This window comes from Tigriopus californicus, chromosome 10 (assembly GCF_007210705.1).
Source record: "Tigriopus californicus strain San Diego chromosome 10, Tcal_SD_v2.1, whole genome shotgun sequence".
NCBI lineage: Eukaryota > Metazoa > Arthropoda > Copepoda > Harpacticoida > Harpacticidae > Tigriopus > Tigriopus californicus.
Window position 1 is genome coordinate 12638802 of NC_081449.1, and position 17485 is coordinate 12656286.

The 17485-nt window shown below is 42.6% G+C and overlaps 4 protein-coding genes across 4 annotated transcripts; 1 reads left to right on the forward strand and 3 right to left on the reverse strand.

Moving 5' to 3' along the window:
* Positions 1 to 1903: 1903 nt before the first annotated feature.
* Positions 1904 to 3573, forward strand: LOC131887980 (uncharacterized). Its single transcript, XM_059236732.1, has one exon. The coding sequence runs from the start codon at positions 2007 to 2009 to the stop codon at positions 3450 to 3452; it is 1446 nt and encodes a 481-aa protein (XP_059092715.1). The 5' UTR covers positions 1904 to 2006; the 3' UTR covers positions 3453 to 3573.
* Positions 3476 to 9384, reverse strand: LOC131887979 (6-phosphofructo-2-kinase/fructose-2,6-bisphosphatase 1-like). Its single transcript, XM_059236731.1, has 6 exons — positions 8685 to 9384; positions 4755 to 5060; positions 4247 to 4686; positions 3954 to 4181; positions 3689 to 3877; positions 3476 to 3617 (listed from the first exon to the last, which is right to left on the reverse strand). The coding sequence occupies exons 1-6, from the start codon at positions 8973 to 8975 to the stop codon at positions 3578 to 3580; spliced, it is 1494 nt and encodes a 497-aa protein (XP_059092714.1). The 5' UTR covers positions 8976 to 9384; the 3' UTR covers positions 3476 to 3577.
* A 4710-nt stretch (positions 9385 to 14094) lies between these two features.
* LOC131888250 (methionine--tRNA ligase, cytoplasmic-like) lies at positions 14095 to 16215 on the reverse strand. The gene is made up of 2 exons (XM_059237054.1): positions 15520 to 16215; positions 14095 to 15460 (listed from the first exon to the last, which is right to left on the reverse strand). Exons 1-2 carry the CDS (start codon positions 16119 to 16121, stop codon positions 14152 to 14154), a joined length of 1911 nt encoding a protein of 636 aa, XP_059093037.1. The 5' UTR covers positions 16122 to 16215; the 3' UTR covers positions 14095 to 14151.
* Positions 16216 to 16370: 155 nt separating this feature from the next.
* Positions 16371 to 16965, reverse strand: LOC131888252 (uncharacterized). Its single transcript, XM_059237060.1, has 2 exons — positions 16766 to 16965; positions 16371 to 16676 (listed from the first exon to the last, which is right to left on the reverse strand). Exons 1-2 carry the CDS (start codon positions 16808 to 16810, stop codon positions 16371 to 16373), a joined length of 351 nt encoding a protein of 116 aa, XP_059093043.1. The 5' UTR covers positions 16811 to 16965.
* Between the last annotated feature and the right edge of the window lie 520 nt (positions 16966 to 17485).

Here is a 17485-nt window from a genome sequence, read left to right on the forward strand (position 1 = left end):
TGCAAAAAAGCCTTTTGAACGGTAGATGGCAATGGTCTCTAAAAGTGATAGCGGCAAGTCAAAATAGCCTGTTCGTTTTTTCTGAGGGTAAAATGGAGTAACAAACTAGAATTTATTCAGTGCAAGATTGGCGTTTGTCATGCATAAGTAGTTAAAAAATGTGTACTGTACGTACATAAAAGAGATCTTGAAATAAAAAATTCCACTAACATTTTTGAACACATTAATTAGCATTAGGACACCATTTTTATTAAATACAGTTTTTAGATGATATGAAAAAGCTATTTGTACAGCATTGTATATTTGCCATGAAATCTTGACTCAAAATTGATCAATCGTTCTGAGTTGAGGAAATATTTACGTTTTTGAGGGAACGTCTCCTTTTGCTAATTCCATTAATAAAAACAAACGCTCTTATCGAAATTGGAATTCACCTTGAACGAAACTGAAGCATTTCCACCCAAAAAATTTCCCACAGTAAATGGTCTCTAAAGTGGACTGGCTCTCAAAACTCTCCACCTTAAAAAAGTTCACACGATAAAAGATTGCAGCAATAAAAGCATCACGCTAAGGAGTATAAATGAAATAAAGAAACCTCAGAGAAACCGTGTACCTTTAGGCAAATTTACAGGTTTAGTCATGTTTAATATTAACCACGAATTGCTAGGTGCAGAGGTAGTGAAGCAAAAATGAAATGACAATTTATTTTCGAAAAGGGAGCTGTAATTGATTTACCGCTCATAAGTTCTGCGATCGTTAGAATGAAAAAAAAATAAAAAAAATCACTGGCATCTCGCTCTGGCTGTTTTGTTAGAGTGAACCACAAACCAACTCCAGTGTTATACACTTTTGGGTAGTTTAACTGATTTTCATGAGCCGGAGTGCCAGACATTGTTCTGTGTGACTCGGTCAGTGCCAGAAGAAGTGGTGAGACATTCGTCAGCTGAAACCAAATTGACAGCATTGAGGTCTCTCGGACATATACATGCAATAGCTAATGCTAACAAACAAAGTCAGCTATCGCGTTTTTTGTGTCTTTTCCTTTACTAACGCATTGCTTCAATCTTTTTGAGGATATGTGAAGGCCATGATGAAATGACTGAATTTAGTGTATTTTTTATTGCTTTTTTTTGCAATGTGAAAAGTACTTTCCATTAAACTATTAACTCATCATGGTCATGCATCAACATACCTGGAAACCAAAATGGACATTTTTTGGCCAAAAGAGACAGCGTATAAGTATCAAATGTACATGTATAGCTTTCTTCTGGAGCACATATTCTTTAGGTATTTCAAATCGAAAACAGACAGCTAATCCTGTGCTCAAAAAGTCATGGATGGATATGGGGAGAGTTAAAAGATTTGGTGCAACATACCGGTGCTCAAGCCAAAGGATGATTTCGTTGTGAGTCAGGTCTTTTAGTTCAAAGGAATTTGAATGAGGAGATATAAACAATATAGCAGTGTAAATTAAACAAGATTTGAACCACAACACATTAATTGTTGTTAAAAGCAACCTCAATTTTCGGTCCTGAGCCGCCTTCTTTAGGTAGGATATGTGAAAATACAAATTTAGTTAGGATATATGAAAACACAAAAAAAATGAAAATTTCGTAATTTTTGGGTCTTTTGCGTCGTCACAATTATAGCATTTTAATATGTAACGAGATTAGTGTACTAACCGAGAATTCAAATCATTCCTCTTTTACATTAGGAATGTTTAAAATAATGAATTATTTACCTTGGCCAATCAAGAGGAAACAATAATTAATTCCTTTTTTTCTGGAGCAAAAAGCCCTGCCAGTATCTTTTAGCTTCTAATACTTTTGTTAGGCTTTAACCACTGACGATTGGCTTTGAACAATCCGATAAAACTCGGTGCGCAACGTTGTAATCCTCAATCCTCTTCAACCTCATCAAGGTCATTTTTCATGCCTTTCGCTGTGGATCGTCCAACATGAAAACAAACCTCCTTGTTGCCTAACAAGAAACCCAAGTCTTCTACCATGCCTTGGATGATGAGTCCCATGCTCTCATCGAGTATCTTGACCATCGCCAATCGCTCCTTTCTACGCATGTGTACCAGACGAGTGTATTCTCCGGAAGATCCCAACATGAACACCACCACCTTGAACGAGAATCAAACCAAGTCGGATGAGTCCAACAAGTGGAACATCCCCATGTTCGAGGTCTTGGGAACTGGTCAGGTCTCGTTATCACAACAGAAGATGCAAGATATCGCTCACATCAAAAACCAATCCAATCTACCTATCCGAGATATGCGCATGTTCTACCAGAGTAAGGTCCTACAAGAATCCTTACCCGTGATCTTATCTCGGCCTTCATCGCACTGTTTCTTGCTCAGCTTGGAGCATATCCGACTCTATTGTCTAAAAGACCGATGTCTCATCCTAAGTCCGGAGGAGATCCCCGTCCAATCGTTCGCTGCCGATCTCAAGCATCGGTTGACGGTGGGACAAAATCGGCAAGAGGTCCGGAACGGGGAGCCCACTATGCATCATTTCCTGGAGTCCTTGAACAACGGATCGCACGACAAATTCGAAGTGATTGTACTAGAAACGGCCTTAGGTCACGTGGTGAGTAAGTTCAAGCGATTGTTGAACATCTTGAAGCCCGTGTTGGACCTGGTGCTCCAAGAGACCTCAGCCACGCCCAATTCGGCCATGTTGAGACGAATCTTGGCTTTTAGAAAGAGCTTGAACACTTTCGAAATGTCTGTAAAGAACGTGCGAAGTGCTGTGACCGATATTCTACGAGACCAAGTTGATCTGGAGGGACTTTGTTTAACGGAGGACTCGAAGCCCGCTCACGATGAAATGGAGTTATTGTTGGAAGCCTACAATTCAGATCTCAAAGAAATTGAGTGCGAGCTTCGGAACATCCAAGAGATGATCGAAGACACCAACGACTTCATCAAGATCCACTTGAACAGTACGCGCAACAAAATGATCCGCATGGGTCTCTTCATGGAAATGGGCACCTTGGCCGTGGGCTCGGGAGCTTTAGTGGCCGGAACGTTCGGTATGAACCTCACGCATGGATTCGAAGAACATCCCACAGCCTTCTACGTGACCACGGGTGGCATACTTTTCGTCATTTCCTCGGTCTTTGGCATGACCGTGCGCCGGTACAACGTTATGAACTTTGATTACACCAGTGCTCGGAGCTACCAGGCCTTGAAGCACTTTTTTAGTTATGTTGAGAATATCGAGGCAGCCATTCAGAAGAGTGAAGGCAAGACCATCGATAAGGGCGAATTCCGGACCCTACTCGAACCTGTGATTGGAACGCAGTTATCGCAAGAAGAGATTGACGATATCTTCGAGGTTCTGGATCAGAACCATGATGGCTGGGTAAATATTTCCGAGCTTACTCATCCGGTGAACCGAACATTCATCTCCAAACAGATGCAAAAACAAAGAAAACGCTGATTCTGAAGCAGTATTGGCAGTAATGATCTTCATTCATGGTACGTATATATTGATCCGAGTCTGGGTTGCATGGAGCACAAAAGTATAAAAGCGAAATACAAACATATCCGTTTGAAGCAAGTTCTTCACACATGGTGAATTTCAATTTGATCCAATTGGGTGGCGCTGAAATGAAGCCAATGGGCGTGAAATGGATAATCAAGTCACAATGGCATAAATTTAGGTCTTGATCTTACATGTCATCTTGAAGTTGTCCGGGAACTTTGGGCTTGGGTCGGTGCGTGCTCACGCAATCGACATTCAATCTCTCAAATTCAACATGACATCCATAAGCTCTAGGCTCCAATTTGATTATTGTATGGAGAGGGACCTCCAGATATGGCAACTCGTCTTCGTCAATCTCCTCAAAGTAGGCCAAAATGCATCTGCAAGAATTAAGGATAAAGCCAACCGTGGCAACCTAAGGCATCCTGACAGGCGCTCTAAAACCGTTATGATTACCTCAAAATGGCTTGGTGTCCGACCACCAACACGGAGCCATGGCGTTCCAGCTCCATAATAACGGGCTCCAAGCGAGCCACGAGGTCCTCGTAAGATTCTCCCCGAGGATACCGATATCGGTACTTGTTCTTGTCTCGGGCGATAAAATCATCCGGATACTTGCCCTTGACCTCTTCGTAGGTCAAGCCGTCGCACACACCCACGTCTAGCTCATTGAGCGTTTTCCATCTGTAGTAGAAAGACATGATTACAAGGCATTCTCAACCTCATCGATGGATCGCACCTTGTCTCACCTTTCGTGGATACCCACCACGTGTTTGGCGGTTTGATGCGTTCGCCTCATGAACGAGGTCCACACCAAGAGATTTGGAATGCTCAGGCTGTTCATATATTCGCCCAGCTTTTGGGCGTAATCCTTCCCTCTGGGCGATAGCCCGGGATCCCCGCCCAGTTTCTGCTGTAGATTGTAATTGGATTCCCCATGGCGCGTGAGGTAGATCGTCCTAGGAGTGATCTTGATATTCATGAGATAGTACACGATCCGACTCTCCACATGGCCTTCGTGCTTATGGACTAGGACCTTTTCGCCCGCATTGAAGATCTTCATGAAGCTCAGTTCGGATTCGAGCTCTTCATCCAAGGTCTGATATTGGGCCTCGTAGTGCTTTATACGCTCCTTGAAATCTTCGACCACCTGATCAGCATTGAAGCTGATGTAATCCGGACTTGTCACCTGTAACAAAAGGCTTGTTCTAGAGTGCCTTATTCATCGTAGGGATGTTAAACATTACTCAGAATTACCTTCACGCTACGAATGTTGCTATCAATAATGGTCTCATCGTCGCAGACCGACTCGACAAAGAACAACTTAAAGCCTTTCTTCTTGACCACGGTATCATGGAGCAATCTCCGACGCTCTCGGGTAGTGTTAGTCGCATCGAACACCACCGCTTCCCCTCCTTCGTTTTCTAGGTAGTTGATGGCATCTTGGAGACCTTCCTCACAAACTTGATTTCGGATCCGAAGACCTTCAGGGTTGTCGTTGTTGAAGATATTGTGGTTGGCATAATTGGTATATTTTCGCCGATAATCGCCTAGATTGATCACCTATAACATCGAAAATTCCCTATCAATAAATATATGGCAAAGAAAGAAGGGAAAAAGGTTCACAGGGTCGAGATTCGACGAACAAAAATCGTATCTTTAATTCAACAAAACGACCAAACAAACAAATTAACAATTAATCCACGCTAAAACACGCATCAATGCTAATATCAGATATCTTTCCTCTTGCCCATGGACGTCCTGGTTTTGGTCTTGAGCATCGTCGACTGACTCGCACTTGGAATGTACGGATCATTGTCATACATTTCACACTCTGCAGAATTCAGGAAATTGCGCACCATATTTTGGGCCGTGCCCACATGATCAATGACCCCGGCCATCGAGGTCATCATTCTATCACAGAGATGGCATTGCTCACCCGGGCCTTTTCCATTGATGGCCAGGATCTCTGTTTTGAAGTGAGTACATGCGTGTCTTCGATAAGCTCTTTGAGATGTCCCACGATTGTTCTGGCAGCAGGACCGGATTGTGGAGGCATTCAATGACTTGGGGAGATCGTTCACCAATGCCCGCAAAATCTCGCTATGATGCGTGGCTGCATGCTTGATGGAGTTTGTTTCCGAGTCGAAATCGAGCTGGCAAATTGAGCAATGTTTCACCTTTTCCGGTTCGGGTTTGGTGGTACGGATATCTTTCCAAAAGTGACGTAGCCCGAAATGCTCCAGGAGCTGATAGCGGTCTGAGAAAAGTTTACTACAGTAATGGCATCTTAATTCATCCGTGGGCGGGTCGTTGAAGAACTTCCACAGAGCATCACGTTTCTTCTTGATGTCCGTGTCGGATTGGACGATCACTTCCTTCTTCTTTTTCCTCTTTGGCAATCTTCCTATCATCTTGGACGGCCAATGTGGCTTCTTTCGCTTTTGTTTTTTTCTAAGTTTGTCCGACATAAAAATTTCGGGTTGATCCACTTTCTTGACCACCTTCAGAATCACGTTGTGAAACAGTCCGAGATGCGTTAAAAGCTTGATTTTCCCCGAAAATGGTCGATCTCCGTTGCAACCGATGCATGTCAAGCCATCAATCCTCGACGCACTGGCCCTCATGATCTTGTCAGCAAAATGAGATCTGACTAAGTGTAATCTCAAACTGGCAATCGTCTCCGCCACCTGCCCGCACAAATAGCAGGTCAACAGTTTCTCAATGACCACCTTGGGACTCAAATTCGCTTGGGACGCCATGGCTTTCAAGTCATTCTTGGCCTCTTTCTTCTCCACGTGATCTCGAGGAACACTCTCCTCTTCATCGGGCTCCTCCTCCATCTCCTCAATATCCTCCTCTTCACCTTCTTCCAGTTCTGTGTCATAATCATCCGTCAAATCTTCAACCAGCAGGGGATCATCTTGGGCTTCTACAAAAACCCGATCATAACTGGGATCGGTTTCGTTCTCGGGGTCCCTCGAGGTATCGTCTCGTTCCAAGACCGGTTCCAGATCAATTTCGATGGTGCATTCCTCCATGTGCTTCTGTAGAGCCCATACCGATGGAAACCGTCGATCACAATGATGTCCACAATCCAGATACGTGGTCTCCAAAGGCTCAAGCAAGTCCCCGGAAATGACATCATGTTCCGGCGGCTCTTCCACCGTCTCCAATTGCCCGGCATCAATATCAAATTCCCGGCACAACCTGTCCAACTCCATCAACAGCTCGGCACCAATCAAAGTGGATCCTGTGTACAAGATCTCCATCAAGGATTCCACGGTTTGTCGTCGATAGCCGCCAAAGATCAGGTCCAACTGCGGCAAAGTCAGTCGCTCCTGATCCACCATGCACGCACATCCCGTGTTCTGAGTCCGTAACCAAGACTGGATGACACGGGAATGTGCGGTCAAGACCATGGAGTGCACCTCGATAGGCTTGCCCTCCGGAAAATGAAGCCGGACATTGGTGAAGAGCTGCTCGGCTTGGAAATCGACAAAGCTGTCTCGGGTGTTACGACTGAAGTCCTCGGGGAGAGCCTGGCAATGCGAGTTCTTCGTGATGACCACTTGCATCCTGGATTAGATCTCGACCATGGTTCCTAAGGTGTCCATGAAGCCCGGAATGTTCGGTAGAAAACGTTCAAAATAAGCATTGGTTGCTTGTTTTTGTGGGACAAAAAGAGAGGCCTCTTAGATGCACAGCTGATGGCGAATGTAGCTGCTAGGATGCTGCTGTGCTGGCGGAAAAAGCCTGTTTATGAGATGCAATGCATCGGATGGGAATGGATTGAAGTACAGATTGTGTCGGATGTCCGTGAAAAGGTCAACAATGACTTCTTGTTTCGTGAGATGAAAATATGTGACTCGAGGACTCTGAGAGACAAATATGCATTCTTTATTTTAGATAACTAAGAGCAACGAACGCACGTGGTGGGCTAATCACAGAGAACGATATCATAGGCACTACTCGGATTAGTTGAAAAGGGAGAGCGCGGCTCAAAGTAGGACAGCTGATCGATCGTGAAATAAAATAAGAATTAATCCCTGTTTTCAACATTGCTATAGGTGTTTGCTTATTTCATCTCGTGTTAATGAGATTCGATTCTATTTTTAGTTGGTCCAAATGCAGACCGTTAGTGATTTTGCATCTGCTCCCTTTGTGCCTTTACTGATATCAAGTGTTTGAAAGAAATAGTGGCATTATATATACTGTTTTGAAGACTAGCTAACAGGGGTTTGGCCCGTATTAAATTTGCCATTCCTGTCAGTGTTTCAAAGAGTTGAGTGCTCCTCAAAAGTAGTCAAGTAGATACATCTGAAGTGTTATTTCAAGCGTTCATTATACGTAAAACTTTTTTTTGTTCTGCTGAAATGGTAGATAAGAAGGAGGAGTAAAGACTTTTGTTTATTTTAAATGAGATTGGCTTTGAGAATAGTGCATCATCCGCATACTAGATACTCTTGACATTGGGCACTAATCAAATAAACTTCCTTTGACTCGCCGGTCAAGATTATTGAAAATTTTAGCTCATCGATTATGTTGATCATTGACCTATTCAAGTCCCTTGGAAAAACATCGCGTTAAGATTATTCTTTCTTTAGGCCAGCTGGCAATTCTATTTTTCACAAGCCATTCTCACTTTTTTTTCTTACTATTAGCGAGGATAAATAGAAAAGATTCTATGATATCAATTCCATGACCACTTTTAAGTACATAGTGCGTGTCCAAATTGCGTTTCCCTTTTTGGTCGGAACTCAATCTCGATTGCAATTGTGCATATTAACTTTACCAATGCAATCTAAACCTGGATGTTCATTGTTCATGAAAAAAATACTCCCAAGGACATTTTTAGTAGAAAATGAGACAAACTGGATCTACGGTATGCTCACGAGATCAGAAATCTGGAGCAATCGCTTTTGAGGTCAGGATCTGTTTTAAGTGGGTTCATGCTGGGCGCTCCGGTTACTCTGATTTGTGCAGTAAGTCACTCGAATTTCTACCTGAAAGGGGAATAACCTCGTTTCATGATCATACTAAATAACCATCAAGGTTATGGTCTCATAACTGCCCGACAGAGGCAACACCAAAAATCAGGCCGGACGTGGTTTTATCTGGATTATCTCAAGTTAAGACGATAAAGACAACCGGTTAAGGTTAGGTAAAGTACATCCAATTCCGTACCTTAGTCTCCACTCCAATCCAGTTGAGATATCTGGACAGTTTCTTCGAGATGTAGGTTTTTCCTCGTGCCGGCAAACCCACCAATGCGATCACGTGCGGAGTGGAAGTGGACGAACTCACCGAAGTGTCGCCCGGGGTTCGCTTGCTGGAGGCCACTGCGAAATGCCGCCCATATTTTCCTATGGGCGAGGTGGCCACCTCTTCCCGGTCATGAGGCTGATTCGGGTGCCGGCCAGCCCCCAAAGTTCCCGGTTGAACGAACTCACTCTGGCTTCTTCGCATAGGTCTCATCTCGGCAAAATCTTCGGAGTAACTGAGAGTCCAGATGAAATGCAAATTGACACCACGGCTCCCTCCAGCCTCCAGCTCGTCCAGTGTCCACCTCCTCACCTCCAAGGATCCAGAGTGCTCAGGGTTTCGCTATGGGATTTCGCCTCGGCTTAGCCCCGTTGTGTGCGCATGCATGGACTACTACGATAAGAACGCTGCTCGTTCTCGTGGAGCTGAACGTCGTACCACGTTCTATGTACAAGTCACATCGTCACTAAATGAACTGGTACTATCTATGTATGTACTCGTACATGTAGTTCTGTGCTCGGCAACTCATTGGAAGTTGGAAGTGACGTGAGGTCGTTGGTGGAAACGCGAGTGCTCAAAGCTCAATTCCAATCTAATTATGTTTCTAGATCTAATGCTAAAACAGCAACAACGACATGGAAGGAGCATCGAGCAATAACAGAAGGATTCATTGGCTGTGATTTATGCGCTCACAAGTACGAGTGAATGAAGTCAGCTTAAGAGAGAACGAACGGAGAGGAAAACGAGTTTGGAGAGACTGACTTGTTCAAGCCCTTGAGATGATTTGATGTTGACACGGATCATTCTCGGGATCGGGTTTGGGCGAATCCGGTTCAAAACGTACTCGAACATGCACAGACGTCTTGCTGGAATGTAAAACTGGCCCCTGGCCGAAGGAAGGAATGCACGGGGGCCAAAGTTCCGTCCGAATTGTAGCTCGGATAAATAAATACAGTCGATTTTAGTGTTGTTGTTGCCATTCATAGGAGTTCCAGCTGCGAAAGCTGAGCTCATCCACCTGTTCCATCTCAATTCTCAAGTGCTCTCTTCATTTCAGCTGATGCAATCGACCGACAATGTTTTCAAGAAGTGTCGGATGTCCCCGCAGTTATTAGATAAACATTTATTAACGTGGATCGTTTTTTTCGGGTGTTTATTTTGAATTTCCTAAAATAGCTGATTGTCAATATTGGCTGTAATGGAACGCTTTTTGAGACCAATATTGTGCTCGAGGTAGTTAGAAGGTGTTGGTTTCAGGTTGAATATCGAAATGAAAGCCTCCCCCAAAATGGATCTGAAAGCCATTTCAAGGCCTGTTTAGTAGCAACATTAACAATCATACAACTCCACTCATATGATACTACAGAGTGACAAGAAAGTCACGCTCAGTCAGTCGCTCCTTATTTGTACAATCATGTACATGTGGATACAAGTGATTGAGGATTTAGTTTTCCCATTGAGTCGTTTTCTTTCTGTAACACTTTGTTTAACTTTAGCTTTGATAGAAGGGTTCATTTTTGATGTCAGATGCGTCACTAAAGGGCAAACTAAAAAATCACAGCCACGCTAGAATGATGAACCACGGACTTCTAATTCTAGGGATGTGGACTGCGAACGGCAGTCCACATTTTTATTCCAAATAAGCACTTGATACGACCACAAGATGTTGTTGAATAGATGAACTTGACCAAATTTGCGCCCAAACTTTTGCTTAGGGAACTCAGGAGATATGGTCAAAATTATGTAGTAAACAATACATAAAATTTGAATTTTCGGCCTGCTCTTGGTCAGCGTCATAAGCTTTCGAGAACATAACTTTGAAACGATTCCCTTTACAAGTAGATGGTATAAAAATGACCTACCTTGAGTTGAAGAGATCAACGTTTATCATCTTATTACTCTAATTCGAAAAGTGCCTCAGATTTGCTATAACCAAGAGCAGGCCGATTTGGCGAGAAGCTCGTTCACATTCCATATTTTTTGAAATCCGTGGATAAACAAACTTATTGTGACATGCTAGCAGAAAAAAGTGACATGTCCCTTAGGTTAATGTAGACACTAATTCATCATGAAATCGGAAAAAAAAATCAAAGACAACTTCAAGGCATTAGAAATATCCAAACGGATAAATTGGCTTTATCGACGTTGCATTTGTTAGAGGCTGAATCACAAATGCCAAAAAGTGCAATATTACATATGGAAGGAAAAAAAATCGGGCAGCAGAAGAAAGCTATTGTTTAATTTTAGTAATTTTACTGGCCCCAGCCATATTTTTTTTGCGTGTGAGTATTTTTTTGCAATAAAATCCAAATGAATCGAGTAAAAGGATTACCTTTTATAGAAAGGAACCCTCAACGAATCTACTTTGGAGTTTGGAGCAAAAAAAACTTAGCGTTTTTGTAACAAGAGATTGCTATTTTTTTTCTTTTCTCTTCATCAAAAGCTACCAGAGAGATAAAACAAAAAAGTGAAACCTGTTTCGTAGTCTAATCCTATTTAACTTAGAGAGCAGTTCATTTTCAGCATGGGGGGCCCCGTGGCTGATTTTTTACAACATTTAAGGAGAAATCATTCTTAAAACATATTTCTTTTTCATGAAGAGAGCATCGTGTTGTTATTGCAAATGTCATCTAAAACTATTTCAAGCTCCAACTCAATCTGTCCTTCATTTCCTTTAAGAAAATGAGATGACAGTTGATTGCTCACTTTTTCTTGTTTTGAACGATTTTACGCCTGGAATATGATAATAGAAGAGTATGAAAATCGTAAAAGTAAAACTTGAGCACAGCTGGAATTATGTCAATTCGTTAAAACACAGAATCGAACTACTAACCGAAATATCATGCCTTTGATTATCAGGGCATTAGTCGTTCATCAGTAAAAGGAACGAATTACAATCACAATTACGTTGGTCAAAAATAGTAATTCGTTACACAACCGTTACTCGAAAAAAATGTAATGGCTTTACTCGTTACCCATTGCTTTTCCTAAGAATTAGTAGAACAATATTTTTTTGCGGGAATAAAAATTACGAGCGAGATGAATTCGTGTAAAGTTCCAAAATATGTTTGATGTCAGTGGTTGCCAGAAACATCCAAGCACTCCTTGCCAATGAATGAAAGGGGTTTCAACCACTACTGAACAAAAAAGAGCACGATCCTAGAATTCCAATTTTAATCATCTTGAATTCTAAACAGTTCAATAAGTGAAAACTGGAGCGTGATGGCTGGAAATGATTGATCAGCAGTAGCCTCGTTGAAAGGATGGAGGGTGAAAACCGATCCAAGGTAAGGCCTAAATCACCGTTTTAGTCCCGCTTTTTATAATGAGATCAAAGCCTACCGAGGTATCCGACCACAATTGGAAAGACCTCCAGTTAAATTGAGACCTCCATGCTTTGTGTCAATGCTTTTCAATCATGAGCATCGGCATTTAATCTTGTTATTATTGTTCAAAATCTGTTGCTTCATAACGCTTTGAGGAGTCAAGATGAGGGCCCTGAAAGGGATAATGATTGTTGAAGGTGTGAAACAATGTCGCAAAAAGATTTTCGTTGCTTGACAATTGCACTAAATCAGGTTTTTAGTCCAAAGGAATTTGATTGAGAAGATGTAAACAATATAGCAGCAAATGCCACAAGATTTGAAACCAAGAACAGAGTAGTTATGAGCAAGCACAATTGTCAATCCTGACTTTCATTGTTCATGATATGTTAGATGAAAATAGCAAAAACGGCAATTTCTGCTGAGCCAAGGTCTTAACCTTCCTCAGCTGTCACGTTTAAAAGAAAAAATTGAAGGCCACTCAGGAAGCTGAAAAAGGAGCGAGTAACGGGTAATTCTTGTAGTTTTTGGGTTGTTACATTTAGACAATTTTAAAATGTAATGGGATTACAGTTTCTGTTTTCAAAAAAGGAACGAATTGCTGTAATTTCGTTACTAATGCCCTGATGATTATTAGAGGAAGGGGTGGATTCTAGCAAATGACTTAAAAGTCTACATTTTCTTTGAATAATTGGCTAACGGAATTATTTAAGATTTAGCGTCATTTGATTTGTAAGCTGGTTATTATGAAGGGAGTACGAATATTTCATTACATAACTCATTCTTTTAATGGTTTGATTTCACGTGTTTCACCGAAACTGATTACTTTCTACCTTCCAAAAAATACCTTCGAGAGACGAAAATTGATCATTGCCAAAGAGACAAATGTTGCAACCTTTTCTAGCTTATAAAATTACTGCAAATCTTTAGCTTGAAACGTGAAGTCAATTGTAAGTTGTGGGTTCCTTAGGCGCAGGAAGTCATGTGTACGTAGAAGAACAAGCATGTATTCTGGTCCATTTGTCCATAATGGGGCAATTGATCAGTAATCTCGGGAAACACTCTATTTTTCATGCCCCCCATTCAAACAAATCATTTTTTGTGACAGATTGACAAGTTCAGTTTCCAACTTCACACAATTTCCGAGAGACTTGAGAAGAGTTCGATTTTGTTGCCTTTCATAAAGGCTCTTTTCCAATGGCTTCGAATTATGTTACAGAACATTGAATTGCTTTTGCTGGTAATTCTTACGTTTGTCACGAAAAGTTATCTGGAACTATTTTCATATTTTCCAATGAAATCTCAACTGTTGGCCTGAAAGGCTATCTTTTCAGAATGTCGACATCTTTATTTAATTATTTATCTCTTTTTGTAGAAGGAGAACGCCAAAGGCTGAAGACCCAATTTGATTGATAGATTTATCATTTAACGTCTCTATACTCTGGAGTATGTTTTAGAAATCGAGCTAAGAGGGCAAGTTGACGTGACAGAGAGAGTTAGAGAACGGTATACTTCATGGAACGCATCTCTTTTATATTAATAACTAGAGCGAATTCAAAACGTGAGCCCAAAAATCCTAATAATATAACTCCCTAAAAAATGAGATTGGAACCAATTTTCAATTGTCACGAGTCTTGACGTATGAGGATGTCAGTACCGTCTGGATCAAAGGGTCAGCTACCATGAGAAAACCTGAAATGCTCGTAGGTTCCAAAGGAAAAACACACATTCATTCTTCATAACCTTGAGCAATCTTGTGCACTCTACCGCTTTAATAATTCATAATAGGAGCAGAAGATTGAACATGGTTTTAAAGATTGATTTGTGATGTTCGTTTTTACTTGAAAGAAGTCTGGGTAAGGAGGGTGTTCTTCTATCTCATGGGCTCAAGTTCTCTCCTCGCAACAAAGGATGTTCATTAAGGCATGGAAAAGCTTGGTCAGGACTCCGCATTGTTCCTAGATGGTTCATCATAAGTAAAGGATTCAAATCAATTACTGAGTTAAAAATTGGACTTTTCAAGCATTTTATTTCGGCAAAGCGTGGAAGACATGACGCCTCAGACTCTATTTTCCAGGATATTTCGTCGCTTTGGTTTTTTCGCGACTCTCTTGATCGCCCTGATATTTTTGTTTCAGTGCCTTGATTTCGTCGGCTTTGATCTCGCGAATCATTGGAGCTGGATCCCCAATAACATGCCCGGGTTTCAAGAGACATAAAAAATGGACATCCAGAACCGGGGCAGAGCCTGGTGCGAAGTTCAATTGCTTTTTTAAGGTGCCGGCAATATCTGGTATGAATGGCTCGATTAAAATGGACAGGAGACACGCCGTGTTCACGCTCAAGCTAACCACGGTTCCAGCTCGAGCTCGATCTTCTCTTGATTCGCTCTTGACTAATTTCCAGGGTTTGTTGGCCTGCATGAGTTGATTTCCCAGACGAGAAATGCTCAAGAGTTGAACGATGGCGTCCCGCTCTTTGGCCCCTTCCAAGGCTTCCACATATTGTTTGATATGTCGCGTGACCAAAACCAGGAATTTCTGGTCATCCAGGTTCAGCTTCATCTCGACAATCTTACCCTCAAAGTTTTCCTTACAGAACTTCAAAGCGCGGTTCACGAAGTTCCCTAAGTTGCCCAACAGCTCGGAGTTATTCTTGAGCATCAAATCGTCCCACTGGAATGCGGAGTCCTGGTTTTCGGGGCGAATATAGGTGAGGTAGAACCTCCAGATGTCACTTGGAATCCCAGTGTCCATGGCATCGTTGCCAAAGACGCCAATTCCTCGACTCTTAGAGAATTTGGCATCCTCATAGTTCAAATATTCCGTGGCCATGAGATGGTTAACAATTGTCCAGTCCTGCTTGGTGCCCAATTGACAAGCAGGGAAGATCACCGAATGGAACGGAACGTTGTCTTTGGCCATGAACTCGTAATGTTCGACCTCGTCCGGGTTCTTCCACCACTTCTCCCAATCTTTCGTGTAATTGGCCGTGATACTGATGTATCCAATGGGAGCATCATACCAAACATAGAACACCTTGTCCTCATATCCCTTCATAGGGACTGGTGTTCCCCATTTCAAGTCACGAGTGATACATCTAGGTTGAAGACCTCCTTTCAACCAAGATCTTGCAATCACTCTAGCGTTATTGGTCCAGGATTTGGAGGCTTCCGTCAACCATTTGTCTAATTCGGGCTCAATCTTGGGCAGATCGAGGAAAATGTGTCGGCTCTGCTTAATTTTAGGCGCAGTCGAGCAGATTTTACATCGTGGCTTAATGAGATCAGGAGCGTTGATGAGCTTGCCACAGGCATCGCATTGATCCCCTCGGGCATCATCAAAGCCGCACATAGGACACACTCCTTCCACGAATCTGAAACATCCCCAACATATCCTGAAAGGCGTCTACATCAGCATTGGAAAAGAACTTACCGGTCAGCCAGGAACTTTTCACACTTCTCGCAATAGAGCTGATCAATAGCATCTTCCAACAAATTTCCAGCCTTATGAAGGCTCCAAAATATGTCCTGAGCCACCTCTGTCTGTTGTTGAGTTGTAGTTCGACCAAAATGGTCAAAGGCGATATTGAACCATCGGTAGATATCGGCGTGAAGCTTGTGGTACTTATCACAAATCTCCTGAGGGGTCAACCCTTCTTTAAGGGCCTTGGTCTCCGTGGACGTACCGTACTCATCCGTTCCACAAATGTACAGGGTGTTATAGTTTCTCAATCGACAAAAGCGAGCAAATACATCGGCAGAGAGAACACACCCCACGATATTACCCAAATGAGGAACATTGTTCACATACGGTAAAGCCGAAGTGACCAAGACATTCCTTCTGCCATTCGCTTTGGACTCCGGTAGATAGGGTTTGGGCTTGCTCACAGGGGGTTTCCTTTGCTCGGCATCCAATGTAATAAAATTCCTTAAAGCCGATTGCAACTCCTCGGCGGTCACAGGAGGATCCTTCGACGTGTCTTGGGTATCTTCCACTTTCAATCTTTCATTTTCACCCTTTTGTTTCGACACCATTGTTACTTTTCTTATTACACTATCTTTAACCACCCAATGACCCTACCCGATTTCTCGCAACGTGTATGTGGCATTGCATCAGAAAGCAGCTGCTAAACTTAGAGATTCAAGTGATAGACTCAAGTCTAACCAGAGGGCGTGACAGTCGACAAGAAATCCGCGCTAAAAACGAGCTTACGCCAGAAGAAACGCGCCGATCACTGTTTTCTAGTACTTTATTAATATTGGCAATGTGAAAAGACGAGTGTGTCAATCATCGTCGTCATCTTCTTCTTCGTGATTCCATAGATCTCGTTTCCTCCGCTTGCCGAACCAGATTCCGCCACCGACGTTCCCACGGTTCCACGGTCGGTTGAAGATGAGAGCGCCGATGCCAATGCCGATTCCGGTACCCACCACGAGACCCGTTATACCGGAGCAAATGGCCGGACTCATTATTGACGAAGGTGGTCCTGAAGCACCAGGGTACATAGGACGCCCTCCTGGAGGGCGTTGCATGGCTCTGACGGGTTCAAAGAGCAAAATGCTCAGACTGAGAAAAATGGCGGCTAGTTTCTAAAGATGGAAGGTAAGAGTACGATAAATAGGAATGGATGGATTTCACTTAGTTGAACATAAAAATGTTTCGAGTGAGAGAGATTTACCTTCATCCTGGATGGATCACGATGTGAAAATGAGTTATTCAACATCAAAGCACTTTGCCAACACTTCCTTATCGCATATCTGACTTACTCATTTGGAGTTGGCGCCCTTTGATTGATCTTGATCATCGAACTTTGTGACAATCTTTATCAAGCATTTGCGTGCTCAGTTCCGGATCGTCCAAGTTGATTGGAAACCTCAGATGATGAGATTGATAATACCCTTGAAAAGGCAAAAGCAAACTCAAGAAGAGTCATGGACAGGCCAAGCTGGGCGGACAAGTTCATTCAAGACCCTCACATTCTCACCTTGGGTTTGACCTTCAGAACTTTTCTATTTGATTAAAACACTCCTCAAAGGACTTGGTATTCAAGGAAGAGACGAGCTCATCTCAGAATGCCAACTCATCATTTGCCACGCTCTCAAGACAGTTCAGAATTTCAAACGAATATACCTAAAGCACACAAGAGTCCGTCGGATTTGTTCCTCCCTTTCTCTCACTCTCTACCCAAGGGTTGTTCGAGGACCAACTAGAAATTCGTTTTGAGGGACCAGAGACCAACTTGAAATAACCGCCTCATTTGTTTTTCCTCTCCCACTGGACCGATCAAGGTTTGGGGTCTACCTTTTTTTCACCCACCCTTTGTGATACTTGAGGAAATTCACCCTTGTTAAAAATCTCGGAGCCCCCTTATCTTGTAAGTTTCGTTGAAGAAACTATT

What these genes read in the sequence shown, in the direction of transcription:
- LOC131887980 (XM_059236732.1), top strand. Translation starts at nt 2,007, where the DNA reads ATGCCTTGGATGATGAGTCCCATGCTCTCATCGAGTATCTTGACCATC.
- LOC131887979 (XM_059236731.1), bottom strand. Translation starts at nt 8,975, where the DNA reads ATGAGACCTATGCGAAGAAGCCAGAGTGAGTTCGTTCAACCGGGAACT. An exon ending in GGATTGGAGTGGAGACTAAG is followed by an intron (nt 5,061 to 8,684) that starts GTACGGAATTGG and finishes TCGATGTTATAG; the next exon opens with GTGATCAATCTAGGCGATTA. An exon ending in GCAACATTCGTAGCGTGAAG is followed by an intron (nt 4,687 to 4,754) that starts GTAATTCTGAGT and finishes CTTTTGTTACAG; the next exon opens with GTGACAAGTCCGGATTACAT.
- LOC131888250 (XM_059237054.1), bottom strand. Translation starts at nt 16,121, where the DNA reads ATGGTGTCGAAACAAAAGGGTGAAAATGAAAGATTGAAAGTGGAAGAT. An exon ending in GAAAAGTTCCTGGCTGACCG is followed by an intron (nt 15,461 to 15,519) that starts GTAAGTTCTTTT and finishes GGGATGTTTCAG; the next exon opens with ATTCGTGGAAGGAGTGTGTC.
- LOC131888252 (XM_059237060.1), bottom strand. Translation starts at nt 16,810, where the DNA reads ATGTTGAATAACTCATTTTCACATCGTGATCCATCCAGGATGAAG. An exon ending in GTGATCCATCCAGGATGAAG is followed by an intron (nt 16,677 to 16,765) that starts GTAAATCTCTCT and finishes TTCCATCTTTAG; the next exon opens with AAACTAGCCGCCATTTTTCT.